Source organism: Helicoverpa armigera, chromosome 13 (genome assembly GCF_030705265.1).
Source record: "Helicoverpa armigera isolate CAAS_96S chromosome 13, ASM3070526v1, whole genome shotgun sequence".
In the NCBI taxonomy this organism is placed as follows: Eukaryota; Metazoa; Arthropoda; class Insecta; order Lepidoptera; family Noctuidae; genus Helicoverpa; species Helicoverpa armigera.
Window position 1 is genome coordinate 2,839,736 of NC_087132.1, and position 15,746 is coordinate 2,855,481.

A 15,746-nucleotide genomic window follows, 5' to 3' on the forward strand; every position below is an offset into this window, starting at 1 on the left:
ACTTATTACCTAATATATACATAATAGATAACTAATGGTAAACAAAGTTGATAGGACCTTTTACAAAAATAATAAGTATACTAAACACGGGATCGGCAGAAATTTTAAGCAGCCTTATTTGGCAGATAGAATAACTTTTGGACTTACTGACAATTTCTCGGTAACCGGACCATAATCCTTTTCTTCTTTCCAGAACGGCACATTCCTAGGCGCAGTCTGGACGTGCGCTATGATAGTGTACGCGGGCTACCTGGTGCTGCTCGCGCACATGCACCCGGTGATGCGCGCGGTGTCGCACGCGTCGTTCCTGCGCTACGCCTTCGAGGCGCTCGTGCTCTCCATCTACTCCAACGGCCGGCAGCCTCTCATGTGTCCTGACACTTATTGCCATTTGAGGTAAATGTGCTGCTACTTTTACTTTTATAGGGTTCCAAAAGCATGCGGACATGGTGAAATCACAACAATCTTTACTGTAGGTACTTCTTCTTTCGTGTCGATGACATGTATTATAAGTGAGACTACACTTTGTCAGCCCAATATGCCACAGCGAGGGCTGTACTGTACAACAAATGTTGTATCAGTGAGACTGTCATTTAAGGTATCTAATTCTTCATCATTATCTTCTACATCTGTCTATTTAATACCTACTAGTTAATTTCTGAAAATTATTCACCATATGTGCTATTTTGCTTAGTTACCTACTTGAAGATGTACAGTGTGCATTCCTTTATCTGTCTATGTAGACGTAGATCATAAGATCATTCTCGTTTGTCAAAAAGCTAACATATGGCTTACTGACCCTGACATTTGTTTACCCAGCAAAAAGTTGATTACTAAACTGCATTCTAGACTTCTAAACTAACTTTGGCTGGCTGCTAATTTTTAGATTCACCTTTACGGGGTGAAGTTCGTTTTTTGTTCGTCCGTCACCTTTCGTCTTGACTAACTCTGAAGATTTTGACATGAATGCAGTAGTTAAATTATCTAGTATGTATGTATTTAAGAGCACAACAAGATGAATAATACTTATAACATTATTTGTTTCTAGGCATCCATCAGCAGTTATCGACGAATTCAGCCTCAAGCCTGACAACTATTGGACAGACATTGCGGTCCTAGGAGCCGAACTGGTTTTCGTCAGAATACTAGCGTACTTCACACTGAAGAGAAGCGTCAAAGCCTCAGGTTAAACGACATTTACCTAGCTAGCGAGTATTCTGAACATTCAAGTAACGAACTAGAAAATCGTAAACATAATGACATAATTAATTAAATTATTCGGAAACAGTTTACGAACTTGAAACACCATGGCTTGTCAATGGCAGTGGAATTCATTATCAAACTAGTTTGTTAGAATCTAGCCGACCTCATGTCGAAGTGATAAACAATGTAAATTATTGATATAAATGTAAGTATTTATTTTAAAATGTATGTAATAAAATTATCGATCCTTCGAACTTTGGACAAGTTTTAGAAGAAACTTAAGTCGGATTGGAATTTCATAGAATGCTGGTTGTATTGGTTAGATAAAGCAGGACTTCCTTTAAATTAAAGGTAAATACTCAAGTCGAAATACTAAAAACGTGACAATGCACTACCGTGCACTAATTAACAGCTTGACGAACTTGGCTTGCACTGCCAATAATAATAATTTAAAGACCAATTGGCTGTGGTAGACTTAATCCCTTTACTTTTTAGTAAAGGTGATGATTTGGAATAGTGATTTTAAATTGTATTTTTCATACTTGACTGGTCAACGCCTTAAATTGTGCAGTTCTATATCTTATTCCATGCCAATCAAACTTCATATTACCTACTACATACAGGTAAAGTCTACATCGTCTCTGATACCAATTCTGTCTAAACTTCTATGAAAGCTAAACCACTTAGGTAAAATAGCAGCTATGCTGAAAAATTCAAAATTGCCTTAATTTATATAAACATTAAATAAAACGGAAATAGTGGGTTTATTTTTAGTTAGATAAATTTAATTTAATAGCTGATATAATTTTATAAAAAAAATGCATTTATTGATCCAAGGGTTTGTGGGTACCTCGAAGGTGGACGGGAACACACGATTGACAGTACTCGAGTCCGTGATTTTGGTCCTTTTTACAATACAAACTGCTCAAATAATTGGCAACAAAAAATTCAGAAATCAATGAAAATATTTTGTAAAAGAACAAATTCTCGCGTAGAGTCCATTTCACGATAGAAGTCCCGCGGAAAATTGTGGAACTATATATTTTTGTACGTATTTACTGAGCTATCGCATAGACAATAGCGCTACGTCTGCGGAACTTCTTTCGTGAAATAGACTTTAAAGTTAGGTCTGTGGAATGTGTTTAAAATTATGGTAGAAGGTAGATTTATTAGTAAATCATTAGGATAGGTCCATTACAAAGGCTGTCATGTCGAAATAACGAAAATAAAATTTTATATTTTGAGAAAATAGTTTTTAATTAGTAATGAAATTAAAGTGCCTTAGTTAACTAAGTAAGGTGTGATCAAAGGATCTGGTTAGATGTAAATGCCTATTATTATTATAACGCTAGTTACCAATACATTGTCAAAGAATAATGTTAACAAGTTGCCCCATCCTGTGATAAGTTTTCTTTTAGATATAAGTACTTAAACAAATATTTCTCCAAGTGAATCTTAATATTATTTAATGTACAAACAGCTTTATATGCACAATTAAAGTTTTATAGAGGGTGGCTCACATTTGTAACTTACACAGCACCAAACTGGCAACACCAAAGTTCGGAAAAAATTACCAGGTTTATGGTGTTACAAATGTTGAACCACCTTTAGGTATTTAACTACCTACCTTATTTTATCAAGAAAATAGTTTTATATTAAAATAATAATTAAGAATTTCTTTGTAACTTTTTGTTATTCTAAAATGTTACTGTAATAGTCATATATGAGGTAGTAGGTATATTTTAAATTCCACACATTATATTTTAAGAATATTTTATGCAATGAAAATACAAGATTAATAATTGTACTGAATCCAATAATTTTGCACAATTCTTTTTCTATTTAGCGAAAATTAAATCCCAATTTTGCAAGCAAATACACTTGTTATGTTATTATTTTTTCCTAACGTAAAGATTCCCTTTTCTCTAGCTGAGTCTAGCTACCTACTTCTTGCATCTTTTTACAACAGCATAGTACCTACCTTGAATTCGATCTGCAGAAAATATTTTGATATCTACTATGGTCCTATCACTCGCTCTTGGAATGTGCATCACAAAGGTAGGTCTTATGTGGCGAAAGTCTAAGTACGAGTTTTCACAACGTTATTGGTGCCTACTCTATTGATTTCTTTATTCTAACATCCTTCCACAAAACATTTTGAGTTTCAGGCCTATAATAATCAGGGGCCCGATTCTCCTAAGTTAATAATGTCAAAATCGAATAGAAATCGAATCGCAATATGATAGCAATAGCAGTTTTAACCATATCGGGCATTCTGCTACTAATAAAAGACCAATCGTATTCGATTGACATTTGATTGGTGTGCGATTGCTCTCCTATTTTGGTAATTTTGGTCTATACGGTAGTTTGCTGTACAATCATTTTGCAATTGTAAATCATTTGCAGACAAAATGATTCATTATTAAATGACAGAAAAGGATAAAAACGTTTATTTAAAAGAAAAAATTGCGGAATGCCACATACGCTTCAATCGTAATCGCGTCGGGATCGGATCTCAGTCGAATCGAGTCGAACGTGAATCGAATGTTGCTTAAGTAAAATTAGGAGAATCGGGCCCCAATAAGGAAACTGCGAAAATCGAACCCCTGGAAAAGGTAGCAGCCATCGTGCTAACAGAATGGCTGTCACCTTTAGATGCTGATTATCTTCAAACAATTGGTACACAATTGGTAGGGACTAATGGCAGCTGGCAGCAATTAGGTAGGTAGCAACTGTCTATATGTATTTCGAGGGGATCTATGAGGAGTGACGGCGATTCTGAAAAATCCAACAGGGGTTTTCAGAGAATTTTTCGAAGGATTCCCCTTAGACAGTAGCGTCAAGATTGCCAAATTAAAAAACTATAAATAGTGTGGCTGTGGTCATTAACACTGAAAGTGGGCATGATTATACTAACACACATCATACATATCTCGATTAATTATTTTGGTTATACAGCAAGGGAAAGACTCCACCAAAGTGAAGGCAAGCACAGAACGGAAAAGTTTTTGAACTCAGCTCTGCCCCACTCTGCTCCGCACGCTTCTCTTCGGACGTCTGTGCGCCTTTCTGCTATGGTGGAATCTGGCATGAATCTGGCCCAACCTGGTCCTTAACTTTAAATACTGAATCAGTCAATCGTAAACTGAATTCTGTCTGTCTGCGCCGTTCACGTTTACGAAGCCACGCTTCTGTCATTTCCACAGAGTACTTTTATTATGTCACTTCTGTCATGTTGGAGTTTTAAGTTATCTGTGTCGGATCATCAAGGAAGTTCAACACACTTGCCGACACCTACACAAAAAGTAAACAATTTAGTTTTATCTCAATTTCTCGTGTAAATTGTGTTATCTCACGTTGCCTAATTATTAACGGATGAATAATTAAGTACTCCGTTCTTATCGGTGCCTGAGCCTAGTTCGAATATTAAAAAATTTAATAACAAATAATGTAAGTAAAAGTTTGCTAAAGTTCATTTAATTTTATAAAAAAATAATATTACTAAGGTTGTAATTAATTATATTGTTTTAGGTTAAAACTCATAGTTATCAGTTGTTTTCTAATCGGAGCTGTTAACCTAACCGATATAACATACTATGAAATATTAGGAGTGACGAAAAAAGCTTCGGCACAGGAGATAAGACAAGCTTACAAGAAGTTAGCTGTAAAATATCACCCGGACAAGAATCCCGTAAGTACTATTAATTAGCATCCTTAACAACAGCTATGAAAAAATAACAAAAATAAGCATTAATTAAATATTTTAATTAAAACCTCAAAATGGCATATTATTAGGTATGTACTAAGCTTAATATATTCCTGTTTATGTATTATCTAAAAAGGAATATTTCGCTATTTTTTAAAATTTTACAGAATGCAGACGAACAAGAGAAGTTCCTAAAAATCACAGAAGCTTACGAGACCTTAAAAGACCCAGACAAGAAAAAGGATTATGATCTGTATGGATCATTCTCATACTCAAAGAAATATGATTATCGGTCACAAGCTGAGTATGATAATTTATTCTACAATGGATTGTATCACAATGATCCGTTTGTGGACACGCTTTCGGGAGCCACCTTTAGTAAGTTTTTCTTGGTAACACTTCAACCGATTAAATATGGGAGAACCTGTGAATAAAATCAATGCTTGAACTAAAAATGGTGCCGAAATCCCAGCAAGATCCCTACAGAATCACTGTACAATATTTATTATGTTTTAAAATAAATTAAATTTTCATACTTATTCAATATTTTTCAAGTAAATAGTCGATGTTGAAAAACATTCCAAAAATTTTACCCTTTTATAATACCAACATTGATAACAGTATTTAATATTGCATCACTAATATCCATGACAAATGCAATTATAAACGCATACTTATTCCATTTGGAATTTTATAATGCAATTTCAGATATTTTTGCGTAAATGCACTTCAATGAAATGCTTTTGTTCAATAATAAATATTTATGTAAGAAATTCCACCATTTCAAGAAAAAATCGAACTTCATTCAATTGTATTAATTACATAATATTACCTACTCATTACAAACACATAATTTTTTTACAGAAAATTATTTGAAGGATGGTTTCTATTTTATAAATTTTTATTCTCCATTCTGCCCACCGTGCCAAAATGTGGCTGATCATTGGAAGAAATTGGCAGAAATATACAAAGGAATAGTAAGTTGTGATTTAATAACTTTTTTCATTTGAGCCTTATTATGTAAAGATAGCTAGAAAAAACTACGTACAATAACTTAATTGTGTATTATAATTTCCATAAAAAATAAGGAAAATGTTTTAATAGGTGAATTTAATTTTATTTTCAATTACAGGTAAAAGTTGGTGCTGTAAACTGTAAATATCACAATTCGTTTTGTTACAATAATATGAGGATTGGCAGCTATCCTACACTGCTCTTCTATCCAAATGTAAGTATATCCTACATGAAAAAAATGCTTGCTGTTGACTGAAACTGCGAATTTGAGATGCAAAGTTGCTCCATTAACCTAGTTGTTGGTCCTGCATCTAATCTCTCACCGGTCCTGTTGAATTGTATTCATTCGGTCATGAGAGTGCATGTGTGTCTCTGCATACTTTTGTATTATAATATTTTAGGCTGTCTATAAACAATAGCCGCTGTAGCTGAAAATCTGTCTCGATGCTAATATTATGTATTATATTTTTATATTTTGTAATCATTGATGAAACAATGGAATCAAATCTTGATTCAAAAAATATATATAAACTCTGCAGGCAATTAAACAATCAGTCAATCTTACTGTAAGCATAATTAGTGTCGTGTATGTAAATCCGTGACTTTTTGCGCCAATTATGATTATTTTACGGCTCGGCGGCGGTCTTATCTAGGCGTTATGTTATGTTTATGCAAACTAAAGTTGTTTTCTGTTATTACCAGCATTTTTTTGAAAACCCGATATAAATGAGTTGAGTGAAAATTAGTTTTAAATAATATGGACAAAATTCCAATATTGCAATTAATTTAGCCTCTAAGCCTCATTTTGGCTGTACCTAATCATGATTTAGCCAACAATGCCACAAGAAGTGTCATGTTTAACAATATGTTAATATCTTTTTCCGTATAGTTTTTAACACAGCAAAATAATACTAAAAATCAACATAATTGTTTCATATTTGTTTTCAACAGGGCCAAAACGGTAACTTCGTATACCACAAAGGAGATCGAACCCTGGAAGCTTTAGAAGAGTTTGTGATGATGTTCATACGCAATAAGATTCACGTGCCGACTATCACACAGTTGAGGAGTAATGACAAACCCATGTTGTATGTGTTGGGTGCCAATAGGATCGGCAAAAATGCTCTCACTAGGATTGCTTTTCATTTGGTAAGTATTCGTACAACTTTTAACTGCCACTTAATAACTCTTCATTTGGTTTTTTGTGTGTCATGTGATGAAACTTGGGAAGTAGGTATTTTTAACCCAAAACTGTTCAAAGTTTTCGGGAACAATAACGACAACCCACTATGTTGTAGTGAAACTACCCTAATCCATTTAGAAGATAAAAATACTGACACGATTTATTTTAAAGTCGAAAGTAATTGTTTTTGTGACACGTAAATTAAATATAATTGAAACTTCATCTTCCTTAGGGCTTGTTCTGTAAAGTCAGCTGCACAAACCATTAAATACACATCATACTTTATTTTATCAAAATCAATTTTATCCTTTCCTTTTTCCAGAATGGAATAGCAACAGTGGCGATACTAGACCACGACGATTTACGTAGTAAACTAACCAGCAATGACTACACAGCTGTAGTATTTAAATACAAGAATATTAAGAAAGAAATAGAGAGCACGGATGAAAAGGAGATCCTGAAGGAAATTGTGGAATCTCTGCCTAAAATAGAACTCATTGGACCTGATAAGTTGAAGGTAAAACTTTTGAAAAATAACCATTGGCTACCTTTAATAGTTGATGTACTTTCTCTGTAAATATCATCATCATCATCATCTCAGCCATAGGACGTCCACTGCTGAACATAGGCCTCCCCCTTTGATCTCCACAGAACTATAGTTATTATAAATTCTACTTAACCAATTGTCGAAAGATGGTAAAAAAATTCTTACTATGTCCAATATCTATGGTATAACATAGGGTAATTACCAAAATGAATAACTGAGACCTTAGTAATCTGAAAAATAATGGCTGGATCATTGTTTGAGAAACTTTTGGTATTTTAATTTCAGGAAATAAGGAACAGTTTACGCACAGGCTCTCAGAAGACGTGGGTGTTGTTCTTCTCGTCTAAAGAAGATAGTCGGTTGCAGCTACATCAAATGATTAATGCATTTCCTAATATGAACTTTGGTACGTTTCACTTTTAAGCAGTTATAAGGAATTTTAAGGTCTATGATATAGTAAATATGAAAATATGAAAAAAGTCGTGTTGGCCTAGTGGGTAAAGGACCAACCTCTCAAGTATGAGGGCGCGGGTTCGATCCCAGGTCAGGCAAGTACCAATGCAACTTTTCTAAGTTTGTATGTACTTTCTAAGTATATCTTAGATAGGGAAAAGGCTCGGAGGATGGAGGATGATGATATAGTAAATAAAAAAAAAATACACTAATACTAGCTTCTGCCAGCCGGAAGCTTAGGTCACTTCTTCCCGGACAAAGAAGCATGTTATTCCTATATACATATATTACTACCAAGTTTCATCAAAATGTATCCAGTAGTTTTAACACACATACAAATTCGTGATTAATGTTAGTTCTATATTCTAAAATCCCATGCGTTCCAACGAATCCTGAAGACCTACTGAATATTCTTAAATGTCCACCTATAAAATCTTGTCCGATTTTACTTTTATAGTGCAATAGTCTATAATGATAATACAATTTACATTTTCCTTTATCAATTCCAGGTGAAATCGACTGCTCTAAACACAACGAGTTATGTGCATCTCTTCACGTAGAACAAACGCCCGCCTGGGCGCTACTGAAGCGAGGCGGCGGGTACCAACGTGCGGCTAGCTCTGCTGATGTTCACGACTTTATTAATACTGCCTCAGAAGCTGTTAACCTACATACTTTATCTGCTTCTGATTTGCACAGGATTTTGGATGGAGGTAAATATCTTTACGGGTACAACCCAGAAAAACTGTCAATCAGTCTTACCAAGGTGTATTGATTTCCCCGGGTAACAGGGTTGAGGTGGTCACATAGGCAGTCGCTCCTTGTAAAACACTGGTACTCAAACTCACCTGCATCTGGTTAGAATGGAAGCCAACCCCCAACTTAGGAAAAGTTGTACCCTTCAGTTTCTATTGCCAGCCTTTTTATACAGTGTGATTCGAAACAAAATACTGTTTTCGCATATTATGATCTTCGTAGGCGCGTATCATAATAATATAATTATTTTGAACTCACTAGTTGAAATATTTAAAAAATCTTCTATATAAGCTATATATATTTACTGAGAAGAGTTATCTGTTAACCATCTACTAATTACAATTTCAGGTGACACAGGAGTATGGGTGTTGTTAGTAGCACCATATGGGACTAAGTGGGAACACATTGTGGATCCGTTCACTCGAGCTAGTCAGCAGTTTATTGAGGATCAAAATGTTAATGTAAGTCTTGTTTTAAAAATATTCTGTTACAAATGATAATAAGTAGTATAAACCTGGATACCCAACAGTGAAATCTTTAGGGTAAAAACAACTAAAATAATGTTTCGTCTTTATTATATTAGTATAATTAGTATGACAGATTTCTGTAGCAATAACACAGGAAATGGTTAAGGGTAGGCGATTTGGAGTCTATCTTTGTGTATTTTTTTTTTTGTGTTCAAAAAGATGCTGATTTTCAGCCTAGTTTGATAAACTGTTTTTCCCCCAGTTCGGCATAATGAGCTGCACAATAACAACAGACAAGTACTGCCGCTCAGTAGCCCCCGCGCATGCCGCCATACTCGTGCAGGCAGCCCGCAAGCGCAGTGTGTACGCCGGGAGGGACTACGAGAATCAGTTGTTGGACTTCATTGATATGGTCATTGATAGTGGAGGTAAGTGTTATTATTATTACTAGCATGTATAAATATATTGTCTTGAACCACGGCTGGGGCCCGATTCTGCTAATGTAATAATGTGACAATTTTATTGAATAGCTAGCCGTTTTCCCGCGGTTTCACCCGCGTCCCGTGGGAGCTACTGCCCGCACCGGGATAAAATATAGCCTATGATACTCGCGGATAATATAAAGCTTTCTAATGGTGAAAGAATATTTAAAATCGGTCCAGTAGTTTTTGAGTTTATCCATTACAAGCAAACAAATAAACAAAGTTTTCCTCTTTATAATATTAGTATAGTATAGACAATGTAATATCAACAGCAGTTTTAACCTTATCGGGCATTCTGCTACTAATAATAAGAGCGATTGTCTTCTAATGATATTTCAGTGGTTTGATATAGGTCTGCCATTTGGTCTATAGGGTAGTCTGCTCTACAATCACATTGCAATCGTTAATCATATGCAGACAATATGATTTATTATTGAATCTTTAAGATGTAAGAATTGTTTTTTTTTTTTACATATCATGTATTATTGTTCTGGCTATTTCTAACAATAAATATTGATTTCTAATAATACAATGAATATTCTCGTAATTTTTTTTTTATCTTGCGCGAGTTTGACGTTCACTTAGCTTGCGATTGTTCAATACCCATAAAAATATTGTATCACTTACTTTCAGATCTAGAATTAGATGACAATCAGGTGCTAGAAATATTAGACGCGTCGTCCCGAGAGCAGGCGTGGCTCGTGGCTTACCTGCCGCAGTACTGCGGCCAACTATGTAGTGATCTAGCTTACGAGTGGATGACTGTCGCTAAAAAGGTATAAACAATCCTTAATTATAACTTCTGCCAGCGGTTTCACCCGCACCCGTGGGAACTACTTCCCGTACCGGGATAAAAAGTAACCTATAGCCTTCCTCGATAACTGGGCTATCTAACACTGAAAGAAATTTTCAAATCGGACCAGTAGTTCCTGAGATTAGCGCGTTCAAACAAATAAACTCTTCAGCTTTATAATATTAGTATAGATTAGCGTGAAAAAAAAACAATCTATAATGCTATGAAAATACATAGAACCATCATCCTCATCATCCTCTGAGCCTTTTTCCCAACTATGTTGTAGTCGGAAAATACATAGAACCATGTCTTAAATATAAGTTCAAATACAATGCTACACTTTTAACTGTGCGTGTCAGTTCACCAGTAATTTCGTGTATCCTATTTTTTAAATCTTCATTATCAGGCAGCTATTTCACCTTATGTATCTATAGTCAAGTTGTAGACGTATTTGTAACAAGTTATTGTAATGATTTCAGCTCCGTCCGCTACAGTTCGTCCGCGTGGGCATACTGAACTGCGCGCGGAGTACGAGCGCCTTCTGTCAGAACATCCGCTCGCCCACCGCCAGGCTATATCCTATTGCCTCGGGACATCACTACAGGTTCGTAAAATACCAAAAACTTGTTTAATATGTACGTGATTGTTTATGGAGTTTCTTGCTGTTTCTTTTCCATAGATATTGAGGTTTGAACATGATGGGTTTTAAGTCTTTTTTTTAACGACGTCAAAAGTCATCAAATGATCCCTGTGGGTGGGCAGCGGTGAGGGAGTGTCAGACTCTCACTGACTAAACTGAACACGTCGTGTTCCGTCGTGGGCCTTTTATGTACCAGGGCCGCGGTAACTCGCGCAAACAATCCCGCAGCCCGTCAGTAAGAGTCTGACACTCCCATAATCTCCTAACAAAAAAATACTTTTAATAATGGAATATAGAAAAGAACTGTGTTACCTGGACCAATATTGACACTTGCTGTTTAGAATACCTTATTATATTTACATAAATATTGTTTTATTTTTTTTTCAGTGTAAGTCTACAACACCTATCGCAAGCGCCGTACATGTTAGAGTGGGCACTCAACTACATCGACGACTCCGTACTGAAACTCAACTGGAATACATTCTCCAAAAACGTTATCGATGAAGAATTGAATCCTACTGGGTATGTTATTTACTGTTGAGATTTATTGATATAAAAATACGAACATCTGAATTGATAACTTCTTACGTTTTGTAAAGTCGGAAAAATATGTATGGTCAAATGGCCCTGTTCACCTATTTCAATTATCTACATTCGAAAATATACTTAATGTTACATACGTCATAAACTATCAATATTTCAGAGGTTTTTATGTAATTTTGAATTTAGTACAAGTAAATAAGTACCTAGCGTTAATTTTTGCAGGACCAAGAAACCTTGGCTGGTGTACTTCCATTCGCCAAGATGTTATAGCTGCTATGAAAAATATGCAGATTTCGCTGTAACGGGAATTGTAAGTATAATTTCAAAGTTAAAGTATTTTTTATCGATACTATAAACTAACCCAAAAGCAATTCCTTTCGAACCTGTTTTACTTAATCACAATTTTTGAGTTATTTTTTGCACTATCGATACAATAACTTGTCTTTTTTTTTTCAGTTATTAAACAACGCCGTCCAATTAGGCAAGGTGAACTGTGTAACCGAAAGAGGCGTCTGCCAACACGAACAAATCATGAGCTATCCTTCTCTCAAACTTTACCTCAAAAGAAACCAACGCCAAAGATTTAGCACCGTCATCGACATACAGATAAGGGACCATGAATCTATGTTGGAAGAACTAAAACCTCTTTTGAGGAGGTACGATGAAAACTTACTGGCTGGAATCGACCCTAGTATACAAAAAAGTTTTCATATAAAACATGATGAGTTTTAAGTAGAATCTCTTTTGTTAATCTCAATTTAAAATGTTTGAGTTATTGTGGTTTATTAAACTTGATTATTAATGACTTATTTCGAGCAAGACTGTCGCCTAGGGTGTTTATACAAATGCTAGGGCTTATACAGAAAAAAGCTGAATATAAAATTATCTGGACTCTTTGTTTTACTTGTATAAATGTAGACGACGTAAATGTTTTAATAACTGTTTATCACAATAAAATGTTAATTTTATTTTATAAATACATGATAACTCAATCATAGATACAAGCCATGAAAATATAATGAATTATTAATTTAGGATCTTGAGGCTTATAAGTCGAATCACAACTCGCATACTAATTTAATTATAATATGGCAGGTTTTTTGTTACCTATAGGTATAATTACATTTTAGATTAATGTTAAGTAGATTCCAATTTTAAATTATTTTTTAACTTTTAATGTAGTAAAATTAAATCAATTCCATGTTGCATTTTTGTTATCTCAATTTTGTATGTACTTACTTTTGTACATTTTTTATATGGTCTATGTTTTATAAATTTCAGAATTTCTTTAATTTTAGTAATCTCTACATATAAGTGTTTAACAATAATTTGAAATCTCGTATTTTCCATTACTTTAGGAAACCAGTTCTTTATGCAAGTATTCATATATTGTGTACAGTGGAGATATTGGCATTTAATGTGATATTAATATACTGTAACTGTAGCATTACATAAGAAAAATAATTATGGGAACTGTACAATACTAAACCAAACTGAAATGACAATTATTCCTTCCTTGATAACATCACCTAAAGTATTACAAATGTATTAGGAGTATCGTAATAAACTAACAATAAAATTGTAGTGCCTTTGGGTGCATTTACATAGAGCAGGATTACAAATACAAACTACCACCAGGGGCCTCTCAAATCTCAATCGGATGTGAATTGTATGTCTCTTAAGTAAAATAAGTAGAATCGCGCCCCTGCAATCTAGAGCTCGTCTGAACGGAAATATTTTAAATATGTCCACATGGTCATTGTAGTGGGGCGAGCCAACCAATCAGCTTTGACAAGCTATACCTGAATGTATCCTTTTGTACCATAATACAAACCACAGTTTTATACTATATGGCTAGTTAAGCCATGGTTAACTAATTTTATACTGCACTGTAATTGCTTTGACCAACAATAAAAAGAACAAATTGCAGTCTTATTTTTATTTATTCAAGCATCCACAATAATATAATTATAATCTAATGTATTGCTGGCATCTTCACATACAGCATCTGAAATCAACATTTTCAGCATTACTACATAAGAAAACAAGGTCTGCCATGTTCATCTGTCCCTGATGAACTCAAAAACAACTGAACATATATTCACATAGTATACGCCAATCTATACTAATAATAATAAACAAGAAACATTTTTTTGTTTGTAAGCACCCTAAAAACTTAGAAACTACTGAACTGACTTGAAAAATTATTTCACTATAGCTACACTACTTCTGAGTAACATACGCTATAATTTATCTAGGTATGGGCAATAGTTCCCACAGGATGAGAGTGAGAGAAACTACAGGAAAACAACTATAAAAAATAAATTAGGGGTATTAGAAAGAGGGCAGTTTTGGTTGCTACAGAATCATAAAGTAAATACAAAAAGATTGGACTAGATGTTTAACAGAATATAGATCCTGTGTAAATTAAGTAGCAAATAACATTATGTACAAGCAACTAACATCAAAGTTCCTATTCAACTGAGCATCAATAGCATCTTGGTCCACACTGCAGGGCAGGAAGAAATCCACCAGCTCAAATACTCCTTTAGAGTCCAACACCAGTCGGTCTTCACCAACTTCCAAGTTCAGATCATTGAGACTTATCTGCAAGAAGAATATGAGACCTAAAAAATTATCTTCACAACAATAAAAACAATTCATCCTCGCATTATTGTCAGCTTTTTTGTTGTCCCACTAACTAAGGCAAAGGCCTCTTCTATACAGAAAGGGAATAAGTGATTCCTTGCTTATATATTCAGACAAAAAAGAAGTTATTCTAAATTTGAATTATATGTCATTACTAACAGATGCAGGTATTTTGATTTCAGCCAGCAAGTAGTCAATTTCCCCAGTAGGAGGTTCCCTCCTCAGCCGATACTCCAATTCTCTCTTCACAGCCGATGGAATACTTGGTTTCTGAACAACACCCTTGTCATCTAACTCCTCAATCAAAGGTCCTTTCACCTGAGTTGGAGGAGGTGCTATACCTCTTATTTGTATTCTATGACTTTGCAACGTACCAATAGACTTTCTATTTTTCAAAATTGTGTACTTTTGCATGTCTATTTCAAACTGATACTTGTCTTGCAATCCTTCAAAGACAACAGTCAGGAAGAATGTTTGGAATAGATCATCTTTTTCAATCTTTGTAAAGAAGTCTGGATTTATGGCTACATCGTAGACGGTAGCTGGTGCTCCTGACTTGTCAGGTTCAGTTCTTCCTTCACCAATACTCATGGGTACTCTGTATGTAGATGGGTCTTCAGAACTGAGGATCTGCATGAGCTCTTCATTGGTAATGTCTCGTGGACAGATGATGGCATCAGTCAGACAAATGTTGACAAACACCTTCTTGCCATCTGGCTTTGTAAAAGTTTTCACACAAAAGCCTGTGAATCAAAAATATGAAATTGAAGTAAGGAGAATATACTGCATGAATATATACTGCAGATAATTAGAAAATATGAAATTCCTTACCTGGCGATGGTTTCACGAGTTTTGTTGGTACAGTCTCAACTGTATTTAAAAGTTTGTTAAATTCTTCTTCCACTGGACTCTCCTGAATCAAAAAAAATATTAGATTACATTACGTCCTCCTCATTCATAAATTAGCACTTTTTCGAATTAAAATCTTTTAAAATCATACGAAAGTTATTATAATACGATGCATGAAATAAGGATCTATGAATAATAACGTGAAATTGAATAACTTACCCTTATAATTCTCATATTTTTTTCCATTATCGTTGGATCGACGTCCAAAGTTATTGACTTTTTTGTCATATTGTTTAGTTTCTAAGCAATTTCGGCTATAGCAACGAAATCAACAAATTATAATCTCCAATCACAAAGCACACCAGCAAAAATCCAAATTCGATTTCGTTCGATTCAGAATGTCATTCAATAAAAAAACAACAATTTACTGTCAGTTCTGACAATGACACTGGATTGGCAGT

General features: G+C 34.6%; 2 protein-coding genes across 2 annotated transcripts in view; one reads left to right on the forward strand and one right to left on the reverse strand.

Moving 5' to 3' along the window:
* Window positions 1-12,953, forward strand: part of LOC110384338 (dnaJ homolog subfamily C member 10) — a 47,931-nt gene extending 34,978 nt beyond the window's left edge. The window contains exons 11-26 of the mRNA XM_021345575.3: window positions 194-396; window positions 4,735-4,894; window positions 5,077-5,287; window positions 5,774-5,886; window positions 6,042-6,137; window positions 6,875-7,072; window positions 7,429-7,623; window positions 7,939-8,059; window positions 8,616-8,819; window positions 9,211-9,323; window positions 9,592-9,757; window positions 10,445-10,587; window positions 11,084-11,208; window positions 11,632-11,766; window positions 12,010-12,097; window positions 12,244-12,953. Of these exons, the coding sequence (XP_021201250.3) occupies window positions 194-396; window positions 4,735-4,894; window positions 5,077-5,287; window positions 5,774-5,886; window positions 6,042-6,137; window positions 6,875-7,072; window positions 7,429-7,623; window positions 7,939-8,059; window positions 8,616-8,819; window positions 9,211-9,323; window positions 9,592-9,757; window positions 10,445-10,587; window positions 11,084-11,208; window positions 11,632-11,766; window positions 12,010-12,097; window positions 12,244-12,519 (2,547 nt within the window). The 3' untranslated portion in view covers window positions 12,520-12,953. The remainder of the gene's footprint in view (window positions 1-193; window positions 397-4,734; window positions 4,895-5,076; window positions 5,288-5,773; window positions 5,887-6,041; window positions 6,138-6,874; window positions 7,073-7,428; window positions 7,624-7,938; window positions 8,060-8,615; window positions 8,820-9,210; window positions 9,324-9,591; window positions 9,758-10,444; window positions 10,588-11,083; window positions 11,209-11,631; window positions 11,767-12,009; window positions 12,098-12,243) is intronic.
* A 758-nt stretch (window positions 12,954-13,711) lies between these two features.
* LOC110384337 (PIH1 domain-containing protein 1) lies at window positions 13,712-15,714 on the reverse strand. Its single transcript, XM_021345574.3, has 5 exons — window positions 15,505-15,714; window positions 15,268-15,349; window positions 14,596-15,179; window positions 14,251-14,394; window positions 13,712-13,795 (listed from the first exon to the last, which is right to left on the reverse strand). The coding sequence occupies exons 1-5, from the start codon at window positions 15,571-15,573 to the stop codon at window positions 13,763-13,765; spliced, it is 912 nt and encodes a 303-aa protein (XP_021201249.2). The 5' UTR covers window positions 15,574-15,714; the 3' UTR covers window positions 13,712-13,762.
* Window positions 15,715-15,746: the final 32 nt, after the last annotated feature.

Coding starts and splice junctions, on each gene's coding strand:
- LOC110384337 (XM_021345574.3), bottom strand. CDS start 15,573: ATGACAAAAAAGTCAATAACTTTGGACGTCGATCCAACGATAATGGAA. Junction 15,350..15,504: donor AAAATATGAGAATTATAAGG/GTAAGTTATTCA, acceptor TTTTTGATTCAG/GAGAGTCCAGTGGAAGAAGA. Junction 15,180..15,267: donor ACTCGTGAAACCATCGCCAG/GTAAGGAATTTC, acceptor TTTGATTCACAG/GCTTTTGTGTGAAAACTTTT.